Raw genomic sequence first — 23,493 nt, forward strand, 5'->3', positions numbered from 1 at the left:
GTGAGTAATAAAGTTGAATTAATGCGTATCTATTTATAAAACTTCTCTTTGTATAATAATCCAATATTTTTTGAAACATTGTTGCGCGAGGATTCAATTTGATTTTACCGTGTGAGATTTTCATCAATAAGAACACCAAGAAAAAACAGATTTAAACCGTGTAAAACCGCACACTTATCAATAAAAATTAAATAACTTCTTTTTTTTTTTTTTTTTTTCCATTTTATTTTTTTATTAGATAGGAAATAAAAAACTGCATAAGATAATATATATATATATATATATATATATATATATATATATATATATATATATATATATATATATATATATATATATATATATATATATATATACTATATATATATATATATATATATATATATATATATATATATATATATATATATATATATATATATATATATGTTAAAAAAATAATAGTGAAGTTATTGAAAATATTAAATGTAAAGAAAAAAAATTAAGCGGTTTTAGGCGACATTCTGATAAAACCGCACACTTAAGAAAACATTGAATTTTTTAAATTTTAACTTTTTTTTATTAATTTTTTTTTCAACACAACTTATATTTAAGAAACTATATTTAAGTTTTTACATTTTTTGCAACAAAAAAATTTAGTTCCAACTACATATTTCTTTGGTAAGCAAGTTTTTTTTGCACAACCGTTCCCGACACATCGAATTCTCGCATTGCAACATTTCTGTGTGTAACTGTACTCTACACTTTTTATATTTTGCATCTTTTAATCGTTTGGCAGCTGGTACTTGTTCTTTACTATTGTTTTGCTGAGATTGCTCAACATTGTTATGCTCAGGCATTTGAGTATTTGGCATAAAGATTCTACGCTTTGCATTCAGTTTAGTAACTTTCACGGCTTCCTTTGTTGCTTTTTCTTTATCTTTTTGTTTGAGGAACTCGCATTTTCTTCGGTAATACATTTTCCGCCAAGTTTTGACATGTTGTACTGCTTCGGTTTCTTAACATGTGATTGATTTCTGGCTTGAAAAAACTACTTCAACTCTATCTTGATACTGTTTTTGCAACGCTCAACTCATACTTGATACCAATCAAAACTTGAAGCTGGTGTAGTTGAAAAAGAGGTAATCGGTGTGTTGTTGGAGTAGGTGCTTCGGCGGCTGTCGAAGATGACGAAGCTGTGTCTGAGCAAGATATTGTAGGTAATGTGGAGGCTGCTAAAGTTGATGAAGGTTAATTAAACGTTTGTGTGATTGCTAATCCCTTATAATTTATGTTGTTTTTATTAAGTGGAAATAATCCAGTGTACTGGAAATCAGCGATTGCATGCAAGCGTGTAAAACATTTACCACTCTCGTACAACAGTTTGAGGAACGGTAGAAAATTTTGTTTATCTAAATTATTACATTTTTGAGTCTGTAATACTTTGTAAGAATTTCTTTCCATGCTTGTTTGACATGTCAATAGACACCTTTATCCAATGGTTGTAGAATATTTGAAAAATGCTCTGGTGGACAAATCAAGATTATATTGTGTTTTTTGCACAGCAACACCGCTTCCGAAGTTATGTGAGTTGTATGCCTATATAATACTAAAATATCAATACCACCAATTTTCTCAGTTTCGGGTATAAATACTTCTTTCATTCATTAAACGTATCGTGCTCCATCCAACCTGATTTTAAAATTGAATATTTGGTGCCAGCTGAACCACCTCTTGCCCAGTCTGGACGAAAGTTTCTTTTGGTTTTGTATATCACAAATGGTGGTGCAAATGCCCATCAGCGTTGCAGCATTTGTTTACAGTATAATGAATTTTTTCATTATTGCCAGTAAGTTTAAATGCACGTCTTGTCCCTTTTCGACACACTACAGTTGCTTTGCCTTGATCACCCGAAAAACCTGTTTCATCACAATTCCAAAATTCCAAAAAAAAAAAAAATTAGTTCGTTATCTTTTCAATTTTATCAACTCAAACCTTTGAACGATAAAAATTCAATTTTTTTGAATTTAAATTACAGACAAATATTTAGTATTGTTAAATTATTAAAAAATTTTACTATATTTTATTTTTATTCAAAAAACCAATTAAAACCACTGCTTTTTTAGGACTTTAAAGTAATTTTAAAGTAATTTTAAAGTAATTTTAGGTAATTTCAATGAAAATCACTGGGTAATTTGAGCATATGAGCAAATTACCCAGTGATTTGCTCAAATTACCTTTACCTTTGTACTTACATTACACAAAAATGGCATCTTTAAATAAAGTCAAAACTAAATAGTTCTATGCATTGCTTTTCAAGCCAAAAAGGATTAGATTTTTAGCTAACATATTTTTCTTTATGAAAAAATTAGTTTTATTATTTTAGCACCAAAATTTCGCGCCACAGATTTATTTATGCGTGATGATATTATTTTAAAAACGCAAAAAACTTAACAGCGTTTTAATTAGATGATACCCGCTAATTACTGCATATAGATTTACGCTAATTGTACTGATTCCTGTAATCACCACACTAAGTCGATTCAAAAAATACATAGCAACTTTAACTTCACTGCTTACATCTAAGAAATCTTTAAGTATGCTCATATTACTAAGGTGCTCATATTACCCTAATCTACCCTAATTGGTTTTTAATGAATAAGAGTCTATTATAAAAACAAATAACATAATATAACATAATATTTTATTTTTTATTTAACTTTTTGTTCTACCTACATAAAAATTATAATATCAGAATTAAAATTAAATTTCCAACAAGATAGTGCTAAAATTACTTTTATGTCAGTTTCGGTTCAAGCGCTATTTGTTCGCAACGATAAAAATTATAGAAAAAATTTTGACCCTCTGTTAAAGTTGTATAAAAAAAAAATAAAAAAATGGAGTTGAATCGACATATAATTTTATCAATTCGAATAGAGGAGATTCGAATTTATAAAATTACTAGTTCTGTATTTGAATCTATTTTTATTTTTTTCATAGCCATATCCGTTAAGTTTTTATTTGATAATATCGATCAGTGTGCGGAATGATATGGTGTGCGGTTTGACCCGGTTTTACTATATAACTTTTGATTGTTTTATTTAAATATTATCAATATATATATATTTGGGGCATACTATTTGGCAAAAGACATTTTTTGGATTTTGAATGAAATAGAATCCATTCATTTTTTTCTATGTTAACTGATAATTTCTTTGACTTGAACCGTTTTAAAATCATAATTAGCTCCATGTTCGTGTGATATTATTACATGTGACATTATTGCTAGACAGAAAAAAGTTTGTGTCATCAGCAAACATTACTGTTTTTAAATTTGAGGCATTCTAAAGATCATTAATATAAATGAGAAAGACATTTACCTTATGATAAGTCTGCGCCTTTGTTTTAACTGGGTTTGCAGTAATTAGAGAATTTAATGAAACGTAATGTTTAGTTTTATGGTTTTTTTACTGTTAGACGTTCTGATAAACTCAATTGTGGTACAATTTTAGTACCAAAATTGAGTTTATCGTTTAAAACTTTTATTTGATCTACTTTTATGATAAAATTCACCGTTTACCGACAAAATATAAAATCCCTCCTCTTTTTTTTCTTTAACCTTGAATAAATTTTTTTGCAGATGTAAGATTGGTGGGGACCTTTTATATTAATAACATCCCCTAAGTCTGCACCAACTTTCAGTTCTATGCCAATTATTGTAAATTGAAATGTCTATTTTGACCGGGCTACGATTGGAAAATATCAACTCTGCTGTACAGAACTTAGTGGTAATGGAGATAATAAAGCATTTTCAGTTGAAAAATACATGGTAATGTACTTGTTTCAAAACTTCAATGTATTAATTTTTTATATTTTTTAACTTTTTGCTGATGGTTTTAATTTTATATACATAATTTAAATTTTCATTATTTTATTGGTATTGTGTTATCTTGTTTAATTTTTAAAGCTGATTTATGCTAAATTTTATTTTTAAATCTCTTGTACAGTTATTTCAATTTTTAGTCAAGTTTTCAGCAATCATTTTTTTAATATGCTAAAAGAAAATTATAAATAATAATAATAAAACAAACAGTAGATTTCAAATAAATAATTTAAATTTTTAATTCTACAATGATTTATAAAACATTGCAGAATGACAAATTGACTAATTTAAGAATAAAATTAAAAAGTAGGGTAGTTAAAAAATAATAATATTCCATGAATGAAATACCTACATGGAAATAAATAATCTGATTCAAAAATTTAAAAGCAGGTTGCATTGATGAACCTGTATTTATTGTTTGAAATATATCTTAGGCGTCATCCATAAAAGACGTCACGCTAAGTTTAACTAATGGCAAGAAGTCGGAGAATGTTGGCTCTCGTGCGCAGAGATTTTTAGAGTATTATAGCACTATATGTTCAATAAAAATCTCCGCGGAAGGGAGCCAATAAAATTATGCTTCAGGTTAGTATTTAAATTCTGAATGACGTCCTTTATGGACGACTCCTTAACATAAAGTAATTGTTTGAAATATATCTTAAGATAAAGTAATTGTTGGAAACATAAGCTTGTTCCGTATTGAAAAAAAAATCGTTAAACAGATTTAATCAATCCCAATGTTTACTTTTCATTAAAATACAAGCGTATTTTAACTCACAACATTTAGAAAACAAAAAACAATTCAACATAGCGTCTGTATGTTATTCGTAGTTTGAACATTTTTCAATAAAATTTATTTACAAAATTAAAGAGACAGTCCATATGCTGCTTTTTTAAGCTATAGTTTCAGCATACCTTTTGAGAGAAAAACTCAAGTTGTAAATGACGTCATCAGGACAGACAGCAAAGCTAGCAGCTGATTACAAAAAAAAATTTGTTCAGATGAAAATCCTATTCGACTGTAAACAAACCTATCCTAAAAAAAAAATCGTTGCTTGAATTTTTAAATATATACGTAATTTTATGTAGTTGTAACAAATAAATAAATTTGTAATCTTATTTGATAATGAATTTTTAATCAAGATTTGATAATGAATTTTTAATCAAGATTTTTTAAAACACTTATATAGAGGAATCTTATTTTACTGGCAGCTTCATTCTTGTAGGAATAATATCTTATGTATAGCTGATCAAAAATTGCACTGCTTTATCAAAAAAATAACTCCAATAAGAAATACATTAGCTAAGTTTGAATGACCAACTGTGTAAAAAATATTTTGTTAACCATAAATAATTTATGAGGCATAAAAATATTTTATGGAAAAAAAAAAAAAAAATTGTTTATGGGGCAGATAAAGTTGCGAGAAATGGTCCTGACAAAACAAAAAAGAACTATTATACTGAAAATATTTCATACTTTTATATTTGAAATATGAAATAATTCATACTTTTGGTTACAAGATAAAAACTAATCTCGTCAAAAAAGAACTGTTTAATTCCATTTGTGAACCTCCTAGTTACAGATCCCTTACTATCAAAAAAAAGTAGAGGCTTGCTTTTTAAAAGATACCGAACCATGTAAGAAGACAATAAACTTATTTAGTATTGACTAATAAACTGTTTCAAAATTACTTGTTTAGGTTTAAATTTAAATTATATTAAAATGTTTATTTTTACCCTAAGAACAGTAAATAAAACGGTAAGTAAACAGTAAATAAAATGGTAAGTAAACAGTAAGTAAACAGTAAGTAAACAGTAAAAAAAACGTAAAAAACATCTCAAATAAAGGTTACATTTGGAACGCCCCATAACTTTTACTTCGTAATGTAAACTACATTCTTCTTCAACCAATCAAAAAATCTAAAACTTACTTTATAAAATTTCATTGTTAGTTCGAGCCATATATTGGAATTGTTGTTATTGTAACTTACATTTTATGTATTTTTATTGGCCATGGCCAGGTTTAATGCATGACGCCAGAGTTTTCATTTACTTAGAAGGAAACAAAAAACAGCAATGAAATACAAAATACTTACTACTTAATAAAAAATAGAAACATCCTGGTAACTTAAAAATTCTATTTTTTATTGCAGATTCTGCATACCTGATTACCTCTTTTTTGTACAACTGAATATTCAAAATGTAAAAACAATGCAGACAATGGCTTTAATAGTGTTATTATATCAGAACCAAGTTAAATGCCTCTGGCAGGTTGAGCAGACGTTAACAAATAATCTTTGAATAACTTTTTAACCCACCCAATATTCATGCATAAATTATGATCATTATGCACTTAAGAACTAGCATTCATGAACAAAATAAAAAAAATATATAACTGAATACCTTTTAAAAAAAATCATTGAAAAGTCGGTTGTGTATTAGCCCAATCAGTTTCACTTTGTTTAGCCGGTTTTGGTGTAGGTGGAAGTTGATATGGGTCAGGTGGCATTTGTGGCATAACTAAAATAGACATCTTTAATATTCATGACATTTATTTACACTTACAACCATAATACAATATTCAAAATTGCAAAGCTATTTCAAAACAGTTTTCGAATATTAGGATTTCAATCTTAAATGTTAAACCTTGAAAAGACCAAAAAAAATTTTTAATATAAATGATCTTTCGAATTATAGAAGTTTGAGGAAATTTGGGAAGTATTTAGAAATTTAAATTTCTAAATATTTCTCTGTATTTTTTTTAACAAATTACCTTTTAATAGTTACTCAACTCATTTATAAAATTGGGAACAGATAAAACTTTCTTGTTTTCCTCTCCTCTAAAAGAGAGTTATCAGGAGATAACCCTCTTTTAGAGGAGAGGAAAACAACTCCAGGACTCCAGGCTTGACACAGGCACAACCCTGCTGCAACTATCCCGGGGGTTCCCAAGCTGTACCAGCCCCTTCCCTGTTCAAATTACATAAGTTCAACTGTATATGTTTATTATATACACATAAACTATTTAAAAAAAACTATAATTAACCTGGTTTGAATTGGTCTGCAGTCATTCTTGTTATCATGATCCCAACACCTTCTATTAATGCTAACAAAATTCCGCCAACAGCTGCAGAACGAACCATAGCTCCAGGTCCAGCTATTTAGAAATTATATTTTTAAAAAACTATAAGACATTCTAAATAATGATTTTCAAAACATAAAAATACAAACCTCTTGCCATCAGCACGGCACCTGTTAATGCACCGCTACCAATTGAATTCCATGGATCTTCCTTTCCCCTTATAGCCATAAGAGAACAATCAAATGTAGAAAACACTCCACCCCATACTGCAAAATTTCCTGAAAACATATAAAAATATTGGATATTTTTCAAAGCTTTGTAAAAAATTTGTCTATTAGTAAGTTCTCTACTTTTAAAACTAGCAGAGCTACGCAAACAAAATGATTTTTTTTTTTTTTACAGTGAAACATAAGATTTTTTTCTTAACTTTGAATTAAATTTGAATTTTTCCTAAATACAAATACTGGCCTGCTAGCCTTAAAACAGTAAGTTGACTCACCAGGAGATATCAGAAAGTATTTCATAGCAACAAGAGATGTATAATAACATAAATAGAGTTTAGAGTGTTTAATCACCAAGTAACAATGTTACAATTAGCCTAATATTTTTTTGTTGAATATTTTTTTGTCTTGGTACAATTTTTGTTTAATCACTATATATTTTATTTATAACCCATTCTAGCAGTTTAAATAATCAAGAACTATTATTATTTATTCATATAATTAAGTATTCAACAAGATACATAATTTAATTTTAATAATATTAAAATTTACAGGTGACAAAATAAGTGACAAACATTGGCACCCTTTGAACCATTTCTAAAGCCCTCTAGAGTTAAGCAACCAACCATTGTTTCATTTTTTCAGAAAAAACGAAAGAATTATATTTAAGTATTATTTTCAATCAAAATGTACTATAAGAAAAATGCTCCCACTACTAAAAGAAACAAAACAACATGAATGAAAAACCTTGTGCATTTTTATGAGTCAAAGGAAAGGACAAACTGTTCCACTAGAAGACCAATCACTGGAGAATAACAGCAGAATACCACTCAAAATCCAAATTGTTGGTCGCTATCTGTTCCTGAGTGCATCCATCAGAGGAAGACGAGAACGCATAAACCAAATTGTTAAAGAAGTAACAAGTTTATGGCTAAAAAAATTAAATTTTCCTAAGTGCTGAAGAGGTACAATAAATGTGTATAAAAGCAAAGAAAATACGATTCATTGAAGGAAGTTTTTGACATTACAAAAAAAGGTGGTGAATGGTGCTGCAGTGAGGACAAAAGATTGTATCATCTTCAGATTAAAGACAAAGGACAGGTTGGGTATACAACTGAGAAGGCTGCTAGTTCAAAAACTATCCATCCATCCAAAAGAAGAAAAAAATCCTTGAAGCCTACTTCACGGCAACAGCAACAACATCAACTTCTGAATCAGTTTGAGGCATAATATCAAGAGTTTAAAGATTCAGAAGTCCACAAATACTAAGCAAGAACTAAAGCAAAACTGCAACCAAATTAGTAACAACTTTAAGGTTATCAATCAGCAAAGCAGCAACCATTTGTTAACAGCTATCTTAAGATTAATTTGACATTCAGACATCTCCACAGTCTGGTATACTCAGAGCAACTATTAAAGAAGCTGTTAAACTTAAAGTAGAAATGAAGAAAACACTACATTTAGAAAGCTGGTCATTGCACTTTGATGATAAACATAATAGTCACCAAGAATATCGAGTGTTAGTGTTGAAGAATAAACAAAGAGAATTTCAGAATTTCAAGCACTAGATCTACCAGACAAAAAAGTAGATACTGTTGTTATAGGTATATTAAGTAAAATTGTTACTCAAGTTTGTAATTTTATATTTATTTGTAGCTTAGTGTGTTATGATGTAACAATAAACTGCTAAGTGTTCAAAAACTACATAATAGCTCTCTAATTTAAAAAAGTTAGAATTAAAAAATAACGATCATAAAATTATTTGAAACTTTATTCTTTATTTGGTTTATAAGGTAAACTCAAACTTTTGATTTGTGATCTTTTTCAACCCAAAATTCTCAAATAAAAAACCATGAAGTGAAAATGAGTTTTTAAAAATTGTTATATTGTAAATTGCTTTTACCTATTTAAACACAAATTTCTCTCAGAGGAGCATTTTACTAACAAATCAGAGAGTATAGATTTATCTAGGAAAGATATTTTAATTTTTTTTTTTAAATTTGTACTCTGAGGCAATCCAAGCTAGAAGCTTGCAGACTTCAAGTTAACATCAAATTTTATAAAAATATATTCTTTTTTTGTGACTGGGCTGATAGATGGATTCAACAATTAAACCACTAAAATTACAGAGGTGCATAGGCACTGCATTGCAGCTTCGCTGCACCATTTCCAGACAGATTCTTCCATATCTTTGTTACTTCTTCTTTGAGAGCTGCTAAATTTGAATATGTTTTGAAGACCTTCTTTGACTACATGAAACTTCAATAACAAAAGTCCATGGGGTTCATATCTAGGCTAGAAGAGGGTTACATATCCGGCAACCTTAAGTGAAAAATATTTTCTATGAGAAAGACCATGGTTTTCTTGGCACTGTGAGCAGGTGCAGAATCTTGCATGAATGTGTAGTTTTGGAGCCATCTGAACAAGCGCGACCCCATATTATCACTCCTATAGGATGCTGTCTTCTTGGTATAGCCTGAATTTCCAATGGAACTGTTCTTCTAGATTTCCCTAGAACTCTATCTTTGTATCTGTTGAGCTCAGGCATGATTGTGAAGATTTTTTTATCACTGTAGACAACTGGAATACTTGGATGAGTTTTGAACCATTCTAGAAGCTGCTTTGCTCATTTTTTGTTGTTTAACTCTTGTAGCCTCACTTAAAAGATTTTGATTGATTCGGATTTAGTCACACTTTGCAGCCAACAGAATTTTGAAGTTTTTTAGTTACAAATCTTCTTGGGTCTGCCTGCTTCAGTTAACCATTTCTTCTTTTTTCTAGATCTTTGATGAGCCAGTAAATGTTTGAATTATAAAGCTGTCCTTTCACTAAACCTTAAGCCTCACCTAACCTTTTTATTAAATACTTTATTAACATAGTGAAAACACTAAAATGTTTTTTCTGTAATAACCAAATTTATCAAATTTGTTTAATTGGAATTATAAAGAAATTCAAATGAGTTGCTTTTAAAATCATGAATAAATGAAATAAGAATTTTACATAAATACAATAATAAAAAATACCAATTGTATTTGAATTTATTGTTACTCCATAATTGTTATTTTCATCTATCACCTCTCATCATTGCCACACAAAAATTACTTTGTAGCTTACTACATGGAAATTGTTTTGCATTTACCTTAGAGTTTGCTAATGTATACTTTATTATATACATATAAAGGTTTTCTATGTCTTAACAATAAACAACATTTTTATTGGTAAATATAAATTTAAAAAGTGAAATTATAAATAAATAAAAAATATTTCAAATTGTTTATTTTAATATACATTTTACATGCGCCCACTCAAATTCATTGTCCATTTAAATACATTCACTTAATTCTTTTTTAAATATATCACAAGCAAAGTATTTTGACAATAAATATGGAAATAGAAGAATACATTTAATACATAACAATACTTTATCTTGCATATTTTATCAACATTACTGCATCTTTATCAACATTACTTCATCTTTATAAACATTACTGCATCTGGGTCATTCCATATCAAATCACTTAATGGTCCCCATGGTACCACCTCAAACTTGCTTCAAATTTTGGCCACCCACAGTATTTATAAAAAAAAAAATACAAGCCTCAAAATTTCAGCTTGATTGACCTAAACCGCTTGAAGTTATGATTGATTTAATATTGCCCAAAATCACAAAAATTTAAGTACCCCTTACAGTAGATTTTTTTGATTTTTGACAGCAACAAACTTTGTAAATAAAAACCTAAAGTATTGTATCTTAATAGTTTTTAACCCAAATAATTTAATTTTGTGTTTTTGATTGGCTTTGAGGAATTGATGAGTTATTGTACCTAAGGTTGCTATAAAACACAATAATTGAAAAATTTTAAGAAACTTTTTTGTGCTGCAATTCAGTATCTACAGACAGGCAGTACCAATTTTCTTCTTCTTTTGTGTACTTAGAGTAACCACTTGTGGAAAAAATTAAAATTATGTGTTAAAAGTTAGTTTAACACTTGCAGCAGCCTATTCAAATATCAATTTTTTTGAAAAATATAATAAATTACATACACTTTGGAGGCATAGAAAATAGCGTAAACAGTTTAAATAAATTATGAAACATTTTGCGACATTCTATATATAGACAATCATTAAAAAAAAAATTTAAAGACCTATACTCTATCTTATGAAATAATTTTAGCACTTTAAGTGCAATGCTTTTTTAATTTAAATAGTAAGTTATATTAAAAAAAAAATAAAAATAAAAAATGCTGAAAGAAGAAGTGTATATATGAATGAAACACAAGTACACTAATTTCTTTATCTCTGATTTACATAACTCATAATACTGTCATAATCATTATTAGCAAGTTTGTAGTAACAAGCACTTCTTTCCCTTATTGGATGGAGCACTTATTTGACATATTACTTTGTCAAATGGAACCCAACACTGACTTGGTCGTTAATCATTAGCCCATTTTAAATTTAATTTGTTTTTATTGCCAGTAAAACCCTTGTACAGCATCTTGCACAAGAAAACTATAGTTCTCTGCAATATATTTAAACACATTTTCCAAGTAAGTCTTCAAATTTACTTTACCAGGGCAGTTGGAACATAGATGTAACATGCAGCTTTGACTATCTATATTACAAACACATACTTTCATCAAATCTTTGTAATATATTAAATGGCCTTTAGGTAAAGTAGGCCACATCAACTTAGCATTTTGCATTGCACCATTTCAGGCTTTGTTCACAGAACTTGCTGAATCCAACTTTGTTTAGGGTATAACTTCTTAAACACAAGATAAAGTTCCTTTAAATAAACTAATATTGAACTTTTTTTTTATGAACTTTCACATTATTTATATGCACAGAAACAGTCTTTTTTTCCTGGACATTGAGTTGTGAACTCTTCGGATTCATAAATTTCAATGACTTTTTGTTTAACAATATCTTCCAAAGGCTGCCCTATTTTAGCCTCAGGTTTAGCAAGAACTCCTTTTTCATTTTTCAACTTTCGAGCTGTCTTAACAAGATGTTCTGAAAATGAAAATATTTTGCAAGTTTCTTCAATTGACTAACTATCAGGAGTTAGTGTTATTAGTTGAACTTTTTCTCCTTCAAACTTATTTTCATTTTATTTTTTATTGCATCTAAAAGTTTGTCTAAATCATTACAGTTTATATATTTTTGTTCTTTTTCCCATACTATATCTTGTCACTACTGACACTACTAGGTTTGTTATACATGTTGTGATTTTTCAGCCTTTTGCTTTCCATATCCTAATTTGGCGCGCTTACTTACAATTTTAAGTGGATATATTTCCAATAAAGACACACTCTTATTAAGAACTGTCTAATCAAAGTCTTCTTCAGCAGCTTCCTCTTGACTAACTTCTGTAATTTTTTGAAGTTTGAATTCATTCATATAGTTAGTACAAATTTTATGAACAGGTTTGATCTTAAGTTGATTTGCTATTGATATGTTAACTTTACACAATCTCTTGATAATTTTTTTCTTGGGGACTTGAAATGGATCACAACACTATTTTTGAAGTGTATATATAGACTTTTTCATGGTGAAAACATATCTCCTCATTTGGTTCGAAAATGTATCCTATCCCTTGAATTAAAACTTCAATATAAGTATTTTTAAATTTTTTTTCCTATCATCCTTCAATATGATATTTTTTTACAATCTTCATTAAAACTATTCCCACACAACATTTCTCTGACATTTTTATCTAAAAATATTAAAAAATAAGGGCATAACATGTAACATAATCTAAAAAAACAAAACTTATATTTTTCCAGTAATAAAATCAGTAAAATGAAATCTCAAGTTTAGGTGTTTAAACTGTCTAAAATGCAGCCAATAAACTATTTCTACATATAACTATTTCTGCATACACAAAACTTTTTAGTTTTTGGTTCTTGCAATATTAAAAACTAAAATAATAAAATCCAGAAAATACTGTGCAAATTTAGATTTTAATACAAACTCATGAAGCAATTGAAGTATTTTACACTCAAGTTATAACCATGTGTAAATTATATCATTATAATTATATGCATAAAATTAAACAAATACATATTATAAAATCATATAAAATAAATTAAATTAATAGACACTGAAAATGTTATTTTAGGGAAAACTGATTATATTTATTCAGGGAAAACTAAAAATATACACCTAAGTCATTGGGCTACAATCATGTCATAAGATAGAGTATAGCTCTTTAAATTTTTTTTGATGATTGTCTTTATATAGAACCTCACCAGTAAAAAGATTCATAATTTGTTTTAACATACTATCTCTCATATTTAAATATCATTTTTTAATTTTCTTGTTTGGTGGAGTTCAAAATAATATAGTTTACTGTTATAATTTACAGCTTAAGTTATAATTTAAAGTTTAAGTTGCAGTTATAGTGTAATGAGCAAGTTATGATGTTATGAGCAAGTTAAGTATTTAATAATATTACGATATTACTTTTAGTAATTAACATGATACATAAAATTTTAAGTACTTTTTAAAAAAAGTAAAAGTAAAAACGCAAATTGATGAAATATTTTTTGGACTTTTGAAATATTATTTAACTAGGCTTATATTCATTGATAAATTTTAAATTTCATAGTAAAATATTTTAATGTTCAAAAAATATGATCATATAAAGTTTAAACCCCCTCAAATTAAGGGGGTAGCAAATTTTAAATGGTCATAATTTTTGAAAGCTGAGAAATTATACTATGAAACTTAAAATTTCTTGATGAGTATAAGTCTAGTTGAAAATAGTACAAAAAGTATTTTATCAACTTGCTGTTCTCGCATTTGGGGCAGGGTGGGGGGTGGGGGCTAAAATTTCGGGGCTTTTTGTTGCCAGGCTCCTATCATCACAATTTTTTGCAAAGCATCCTTATTTGACATAAGTATAAAAATGTGATTGTAGTTTGCTTTATGTCTTGAAGTTAGATATCTCAAAGACCAGAAGAATTCTTTTGTTCAAATAGATTTCTCTTTAAAACAACTTGAGTATTTGTAGAAAATGTTTAATCTTGATATCGCTTTACATAAAATTTAAATATAAAAAAATGATATTGCGTTTTTCATATTCTATAAGACATATCATGTTAAAATAATTTTTAGTTAGAAGCTTATATTATGTGTTAACATATAAGATACAAATAGAAACATTTGTATGGCTAACTTTTGTGAGTCTTTGAGTATATTAAGTAAATTAATATAGTTGAAAAGTTAATATTTGAGTAACTGTAAGTTACTGATTGTTTTGATTTAATTTATAAATAAATTTACTATGATGTACTTTATCCATACAGTAAATCAAAGTAAATATAACTTTGAAAGGTTCAGGGTCATTAAAGCAAAAGACGTTGAAGCAAAAAGGTTTCTGGTTTCTATTAGCATAGCTTAACTATTAAAAAAATTTTTTAAAGAAAAAAATTTAATATATATTTTATTATACTTAAAGTAGTAAAATTAATAATATAAAATTGTTGATAAAATTATAATTTAAATTATTAGTAACAAGTTAATTTGGTGCAACGTTTTAAAAACAAAAACTTTTGTTTAAAAAAAAAGAAAATAATTTGCTTTAACGTCTTTTCCCTTTTAAACTTTTCCCCTTTTTAAACAACCTTTTAAAATATTATTGGCGTCCATGCAGAGATTTAAAGTAATTTAAATTCAAAAGTGCTTTACGTTCAATGTAAATTTCAGCTTGAAAGAGCAAAATGATCATGCGCAAAAAAGTAAAATGATCTATTCAAAAAGTAAATTTAGCGTGACGTACTTTATGAACCCTAATAAAAAAACATAGACAAAAACATTACTTTTAAGAATTGCTAAAAAAAATATTATATTAGAAAAAAAAAAAAAGCAACCAAAAATAAAAAACCTATCACAAAATTATTTTTTTAAAGAAAAAACTAGTCACGAAGGTGTGAAAAGCAATCGCGATTTACGATACGCTTTAATTCGAACCCTGTATAGCACATTAAAGTTTCCAAAATTTTTTCTTATATTGAGTTATTTAGCAACTTTGAGGAACAAGAACTCAAAAATTGTTTAAAATCAATCAAAAACACCTGCAAAAATAGATTATTCGGGTGAAAAACTGTTACCTTAAAAAAAATTCAGGTGATCATTTATTTTATTTAAAAAGATATGATCTGTTATAATCAAAAAAAATCTACTGTAAGTTCCAGATACTCAAATTTTTCTGATTTTGGTCAATATTAATTCAATTATAACTTTTGAACGGTATGGTCAATTAAGCTGAAATTTTCAGGGCTGTGTTTTTTTCATAAAAGCTGTGGGTGGTCCGAATTTGAAGCAAATTTGAGGTGGTACCTTGAAACACTTTTGAAAAACTAAGTGATTTCATATGGAATAACCCAACTTTAATAAAATTCCTGCATCTTAATTAACATTATTACATCATGCAAATAATTATTGCTCATTAGTTTATATTAATTTATAATTAATGATTTTGTTAACTTAATTTAGGGTTACAAAAAGTATTAAGTAAATAAAAATTTCACACACACAGACACACACACAAAGAAATACAAAGTTTAAATATAATTATTTTTTTAAATTAATTATAATAACTAATATATTCAAATAGTTTAATCAAAACAATTTAATCACAACAAAAAAAAAAGAATATCTTAAATTACCTCCTAAAACAGGTGCTCTTGTTTTAACTGCAGCAATACTACCAACAAACCTGTGACCCTAAAATAAGAAATGTAAGTAACATATTAAGATATTTTAACTTGAAAAATATATACATATCTTTCTCTTGAAACCACTCAAAATACATATTTTTGAACCTCGTTTTTTTTTTTTTTTTTGCATCAAAACTTTACAACCAATGAAATCAGATTACTTTTTGAAGCAGCAATAATTATCATCAGGTCAGGCATATAATTTAGTGTCAGTAAATAACAGGTGTTTAATATAGTGTCAGGTCAGGCATATGATCACATCATGATCACCCTGCTACTGGTAACATGTAATCCAGTGCAATCTGTTCCATACCCTAATACTATTTAATATTTATCATGTATTATCACTATAATATATCTATATATTAAAGTGATACCTCTTTTTGTCTGTTATATAGTTGGAGAAGTCATAGTTACTGTGTTAGCTCACCAATAATTTACTATATATGTATGTTTGTGTACTGTCTGAACCTTTGGCACAGTGTTCACTCATTTGTAAGTTACTTTATACATGTTCGTATTCTGTTTGGATCTCTGGTGTAGTGTTCAGTTACCAACTAGTGACTACAACTATGTAACATTCACCTTTATTTCCAGTATTCCTTTAGATGTTTTTCCTATATGCAGTTCCAAAATATCCTGTTTAATGTTTTAAAGTACTGCTTACAGAAGTAACTTCCTTAAACTAGTCCAGGTCAGGTCATTCCAAAATATCCTGTTTAATGTTTTAAAGTACTGCTTACAGAAGTAGCTTCTTTAAACTAGTCCAGGTCAGGTCAGGATCATTATAATCACCCTGCTGATCATGATGATCCTGAACATGAGACCCAGCACTACCTGTACACTGTCCTGTAGCCTTGCAGGGTTAACTTTTCTAGGCAATGGCTAGGAGAAACAAACTCTGAACTAAAATTTCCCTACCTCAGGGCTCTTGGTTAAGTAAAGACTAGAGCTGGTGTCTTGATAAAAAACTTATCTTGGGCAGATATTAACTGATCAATTTACTGTCTTGCTCTAAAAGACAACTGTAAAGCTTACTGTAAAGCTCTAAAAGCTCATTTTAATGATTCTGAGGCCAGCTGGTAGTAATGTTTCCAGAACTCTGTGGAGAGCTCTTAGAGAGACAGATTCCATCAACAGCAGTAAATATCAGAGTGTTGACAGAACCATGTTGCACATAAATGGTGTCACTGTTAGTGATTTTTGGTGTGTATTTTCAAGGCCAGATAAGGTTTCCTAAGTTACAATTTTGTGTTACTTAGCAGGACTGAGACAATTGCATAGCTTATTGCTTGGGATATCATATCTATGAATGAGTCAAGTTCTCTTAAACCATGGCAAAAATAAGCAGAATTATTATACATAAAAACTGTCATCACCATTTGTTTCATTATATCTTTAACAAATATTTTTAAAGTAATTTTCCATCAAATGAATCTTGCTGCAAAATTCACCAGACTTGATTGCTCTTTGTGAGACTAATTTGAATTCAGCTGTTTCTTCTTCAGATCATAGTATTGATGACTGCTATGATTTGATTTGCAAAGACTCCAATAGTCAAATGTTTCGGTTGGGCATATAATTATATATCAATTCACCTATTTGTCAAAAAACCAGGTTTGATTCCTTTGACTATTTTTTATGTACTCCCACTTAATACCTCTTTAGTCAAGCATCTATCTCTTTGTTCTTTATCGTTCTCCTTCTCCTTAAGGCTGTATTTTAATTAGATGTAAGTTCTGGCCAAATGACCATGCCCTGTCTCTTTACCTCTCAGACAATATTGCTGTTATTGATGACTTTAATCCTTATTACACTGAGTGGCTCAGCTCTAACACTCTCTACTTGATTTGTCTCTCATTGTCACTCTTTTCTTTCATCATAGTTTATGTTCATAGATTATTTCATGGTCAGAACCACTCCTATAGGTGGTTCTGACCATGAAATAATCTCTATAAATGTTTTACTTCACAGTTATTCTTTGGGTTTACACTATAATTGCCCTGCTCACTACTACCCTAAAGCTGACTGAGATTCTGTTTGTGATTTTTCTTTGTGAGGGTCTTCTGGCTGATGTCCTTCATCTTTCTGCTGGTAAATGTGTCTTCTATGTAACCTCCTTTATCCAGGTAGCTATGGATGCTTTTTTTCTTCTTGTTAGTTTCAAGTCAAGCTTCATTCTACTCCATTGTTTTCACCTTCTTGTGCAGCTGCTATAATCCTATTCATTTTTTAAAACTTTATCAAAAGAAAAACTTTCTTGAGAACAAAAACCTTTTTATTATTGCAAGAAATCAATGTAAAAAGGTGATAAACTCCATTATTCTCAGACTACTGAATCTTGTATCAAACCTCAGAAGTCAGACACTAGAGACTTTTTAAAAATCTTCAGTGGTGTCATTAACAAAAGTTGAACATTTCATCTTTAACTTATAAGTTTGATCTTATTACCTCTCTAGCGGGCAGAACTATTTGCAAAGAATTTTTCTTCTTATTTAACTCTTGAATCTAATGGCCATCCTCTTCCTGCCATTCCAGTTAAACAGATTAACTTATTAATAAACACCCAAATCATTCCAACTTCCATTGCTAAAGCCATTTCTCAATTAAATTCTTCTTCAGCATGGGGTCCAGACAACGTTCTTGCCATAGTCTTACAAAAGTGTTTTCCTAAACTCTCTTCAATTATCTCTAAACTAATTATTAAGTGCTTGACTGAATCATGATTTCCTGCCTGCTAGAAAATGGCATCGTGGTTTTAATTTTCTAAAAACTCTGACCACTTCAACTTTTGCCCAGTCTTCTCATCCTATGACTATTGCCCAGTCTTCTCACTATTATTAGCATGGTTTTTGATTCTTTTATCAACACATTTCTAATATCCCATCTTGAGTCACATAAATTAACTATTTAACAACCAATATAGTTTTTGACTTCTTCTATGGCTAACATGCTAAATGCTCTAATAAAAAGATTCCATCGTATATTAGATGGTAGTGGCGAGGCAAGGTTTATTGAAATATCTAAAACAGTTAATTTTTGGCAATCTGATCTTCTCTATTAGGGTGGAGCAATTTTTTTTCAGAACAAAAAATGAAAAGTTAAAAAAAAAAAAAACATTCCAGATAAACCATTGTATATTAGATGATATATTATAATATGCAAATGTTATTCTATTAGTTACAGTTTTTTACATAATAATAAAAATATTTTTAGATTTAGATGAGTATTTCTCGATCACAAAAATTTTCACTTAGTGAAAAATTTTTAGTTAATTTTTAGTTTAGATTATTTTAGGGAAAAAAAAATTCTTATTACAATTGCACAAAAATCTTAATTTCTTGATCTCAATTAAAAAAAAAAAAAAAGTTTAACCTAAGTTAAAGTATGTATTAAAACTCCAACAGATGGCTATTTTTTCATGAGATCAAGACATTTCAGGCTAAGTATGCAAAGAAATTTTATATATATTATATAAATATATTAAAAACAAATACAATAAACTTTAACTTTGTATATTCGCTTTTAGAGATTCAGGCCTCTGCCAAATGCTGATACCATAGTAAACTAAAGTAATTCAACTTGTCAGCATTTTTTGCCAAACTTGATTTTGAGTGGTGTAATATAGCATAAATATATGAGTGTTAAATATTTTAATTTCTACTTTTCAGTCCGCAGGAGAGTATATTTATTAAATTGTTTTTATATTAATTACAACATACTACTGCAAAAATGCATTTTTTAACACAGTAGAAAATCTTACAACAGGTGAATTTCTCCAGCCTTTTACAAATGAAAACAATCCACCACCAATTGCACCCATAGCAAATGCTCCACCACAATCATCAACAATCCGATATGGACTAAATATAATAATAAATGTATAAATATGTTAACTTATTTTGTTTCTTAAATAAAAATATCATTATACATCTTTCTTTATTTAAAAATTTTATTTAAATGCAATTAAAGTAATCTTCATGCAATTACTTTGTATTGTGTAAAACTAGTGCAATTATTTAACCAGCAAAAGTAACTTTTTATTTTAGTTTTTATAAAACTATTGCAACAATTTAAAGCCACGGAAAATGATGCAACTAATTGTTCTCTTATTCACAACATGTTTTTGATTTTAAAAAGTATTAAGGATCCAACACAATGATATCGTTGAATTTGTTTAAAACTATATAAGAAGCCGATTAGCAAAACGCACCAAGTCCAAGTAAACAGATTTTGAGAAAAAGATGAAAAACTTAACTACTCATAATTGTGCATCAACAGAGATTGAAAATCAACAGAAAAACTTTCTTTGTCTATATTTAGGACAAAAAACTTTCAATTTGGTTTAACATTTAATTGGACAATAGATTTCAGTTTTTAGAATGTGGAAATAAAATTGACTCAAAATATTTTTTTTTGTAACTTAGCGCATTTTGCAGATGGGCTCCTTATATATATGCTAACTTTTTAAAATGACTTTCATTTTAAATGTCTTTTGTTTTTATTTTAATTTATTATTACCATTAATTCTTATTCACTTATTTTTTGTCATTATTATTATTTAAATCTTTTTTAAATACTACTAACTCATTTATTTAGTAATTTTAATTAAAATTGTTTAGTTATAAATAAAAGATTATCAGTACTAACTATTATTTAATTTTTATAATTATAAAATATTGTAAGTATATATTAATAATCGATAATGCCAGTACATCATTTTTACAGTTTTCAACACACTCCATCCTTGACCCTTGAACTTATCTGAAAACTTTATCTTATCTAAAAACTTTCTTCATTTCTGATGATCTGGGAAACATTCTTATATTAATGACCTTCCTTATAATTTGACTTTTATTGATTGTTTACACACACAGAGGTAGTTTAGATATTTATTTCTTTAAATGCTATATAATATGCTTTAAATGATATTCCTTGCACCACAGGTGTCCCAACATTAACCAAATACTTTTATTTGCTGTATTTTGTTTTTGTTTTTTGTTTTACTTTTTAGAACAATAACAAAATCTGAATTACATGGTTTGTATGGAAGGTTAGTAACTTCTGTATTTTTCATGTTCTGTATGTTTCAGTAAACCCTTATAAACCATATATTCCAGATTTCATAAAAAAGAGTCAGGGTAACAACGTCAGTTTTTGCCATGTCTAATAACATCTATCCAACAACATCTGTAAACATAATGAGGTATAATAACATCTGTCCTACAACATCTGAAATTTTATTAGTGTCTAAGAATATCTGTGCAAAAATTAAATGAATATTACAGATGTAGTTACATCTTTCAAATTATCAAAGTGTAATAACATCTGCACAACTACATCTGTGGATTTTACAGATGTATTTACATCTTTTAAATTATCAAAGTGTAATATAATCTGTGCAACTACACTTATAGATTTTAAGATAAAGTTATTTTTAAGATGAATTAACTAATAATGCATTCTTTTAATCAGATGTTATTACATATAGAAATTTTTTCAGATGTAACTACATCTGGAAAAAAAATTAATTAGTAATGCATTATTTTAACCAGATGTAGTTACATATAAGATTTTTTCCAGATGTAATTACATCTGGAAAAAAACATCAACTAATAATGCATTATTTTAACCAGATGTAATTACATATAGAAATTTTTTCAGATGTAACTACATTTGGAGAAAATTCTTCCAGATGTTATTGGACTTAGAGAAAAATTATCAGATGTAATTACATCTTTCTAAAGATGTTGTTAGAGGTCGTTGAATTTTCAGATGATATTGGACAGATATTATTAGAGTAATAGAAAAATACAGATGATCTTGGACAAAAGTGTACAGATGATTTTGGACTACTCCACAGATGTTGTTGGACAGATGTAGTAATCTTTTACCCATAATAAAGAATGGCTTTTGGATCGAGGCTCATATTTGGTAGCAACTTTATATCAAATAAACTTAAAAAATATTTTACTACTGTACTGTTATGGAAACCAACCATCAAAACCATGAATCTAATACATTTAAAAATTAACACCTGGTAAAGTTCTATCATTTTACTGTATCCAGCAATATCTTACAAGGCACGAATTTGATTAGCAAAAGTGATTGCTAATTACAATATCTGGTCTTTAAATCTTTAGTTTAAAAAAAATAGTAAACACTGTTTTTATTACAAAACTCAATAGTTGTTATTCAATTAAAAAATATTTGTGTTATTGTTGTTATTATTATTAATATTTATAATTTAAACTTCAATATCTTAATTTATTTAAAAAATCATCTGATAAAACTAGAAAAAAAAAGGTTACAAAACAACGAAATAATAAAAATGAAACAACTAGAAATCACATCACTCTAATGGAAATTTGTGGTGATTAAACATTTCTAATTAAAAAAAATCACAACTTACTTAAATCTTATTTAATATTTTCTTATTTAATATTTTACTTAAACCTTATTTAATATTTTACTTAAATTATTTTTGAAATTTTCTTATAAAACAATTAACTGTCAATTAAATGCTTATAATTCTCTAGCGCAAATATTAGTGTTATTTCAAATTGAGGTGCTATTTCAAAATAAAACTATAACAACATATATATGTTATTAGATATACAAAACACATTGTAAATGTAAGTTTGACCTACTCTAGTAGTTTTTGCTAGGCATATTTAATAAATATTTTTTATTTAAACTTTTTTTAAACAAAACTTTTTTAAATTTTCAAACCATGTTTAAAAATAATTGAATATTTGAAAATAAATTAATTTTACATATTATTTACAAACTTACATTTTAACCCCTTTCACCTAATTAGTATTTGCAGTAGCTCCAGCGTCAGAACTTACAAGTATTATATAAAACAAATTAAAAAAATCATAAATAACTATAAATTACATAAAAAACTAAATCTATCATAAACAAAATTGACCTTAGTAATGTGTAAAATTAATATCTTAACATAGTGTGATTTTCTCATAAAAAAGGAACAACACATAATCCAACATAACATTTGACACAAAAATAAGATGATTTTATTTATCGTTTGATTGGTTTAATGCACATGCTCATCATAAATACATGTCTTTTGTCTTTCCAATATAAAGAAGCAACTCCTAATTTATATTCATATCAGTGGCGATTACAGGAAATTTTTTGGGTAAGTCCAAAATAAATGTTTACGTAATGTATAATATCTACAGTAGGGCATACATATATCTACAGTCGATTTTTACTTTTTTTTTGAAATTTGATGATGGCTAGCATTTATTTTTGTAAACTGGTATGCAAAACATGAATGATAATTTTTTTTGAAAAAAAAAAATCTTTTAACCTACTTTCTTTCACCCTTAAACTATTATTTTTTTGGACTTTGCTTTTATCCTTAAAACTGAAGTTTGCTGTTATCTCTGAAGATCACATTTATTTACCAAACCACCAATGTGTGTATGTATATATATATATATATATATATATATATATATATATATATATATATATATATATATATATATATATATATACAAATTTTATTTTATTTCGAAAAATTGTTTATGTATATATTTATTTATGTAATAAAAATTTATATAAATAAAATTC

General features: G+C 27.6%; 1 protein-coding gene across 2 annotated transcripts in view; it reads right to left on the reverse strand.

The window, feature by feature from the left end:
• Positions 1-4,576: 4,576 nt before the first annotated feature.
• LOC100204864 (mitochondrial import inner membrane translocase subunit Tim17-A) overlaps positions 4,577-23,493 on the reverse strand; it is a 30,911-nt gene continuing 11,994 nt past the window's right edge. The window contains exons 2-7 of one of the 2 annotated variants that reach the window (XM_065800791.1): positions 19,655-19,754; positions 15,841-15,898; positions 7,094-7,222; positions 6,909-7,019; positions 6,266-6,382; positions 4,577-4,893 (exon numbers count right to left, since the gene is read on the reverse strand). In XM_065800791.1, coding sequence (XP_065656863.1) covers positions 6,279-6,382; positions 6,909-7,019; positions 7,094-7,222; positions 15,841-15,898; positions 19,655-19,754 — 502 coding nt within the window. In that variant the 3' untranslated portion in view covers positions 4,577-4,893; positions 6,266-6,278. Of the gene's footprint in view, positions 4,899-6,265; positions 6,383-6,908; positions 7,020-7,093; positions 7,223-15,840; positions 15,899-19,654; positions 19,755-23,493 lie in introns of both variants that reach the window. The other variant, XM_065800790.1, reaches the window with a different exon arrangement.

The sequence above is a fragment of the Hydra vulgaris genome, chromosome 07 (assembly GCF_038396675.1).
Source record: "Hydra vulgaris chromosome 07, alternate assembly HydraT2T_AEP".
Taxonomy (NCBI): domain Eukaryota; kingdom Metazoa; phylum Cnidaria; class Hydrozoa; order Anthoathecata; family Hydridae; genus Hydra; species Hydra vulgaris.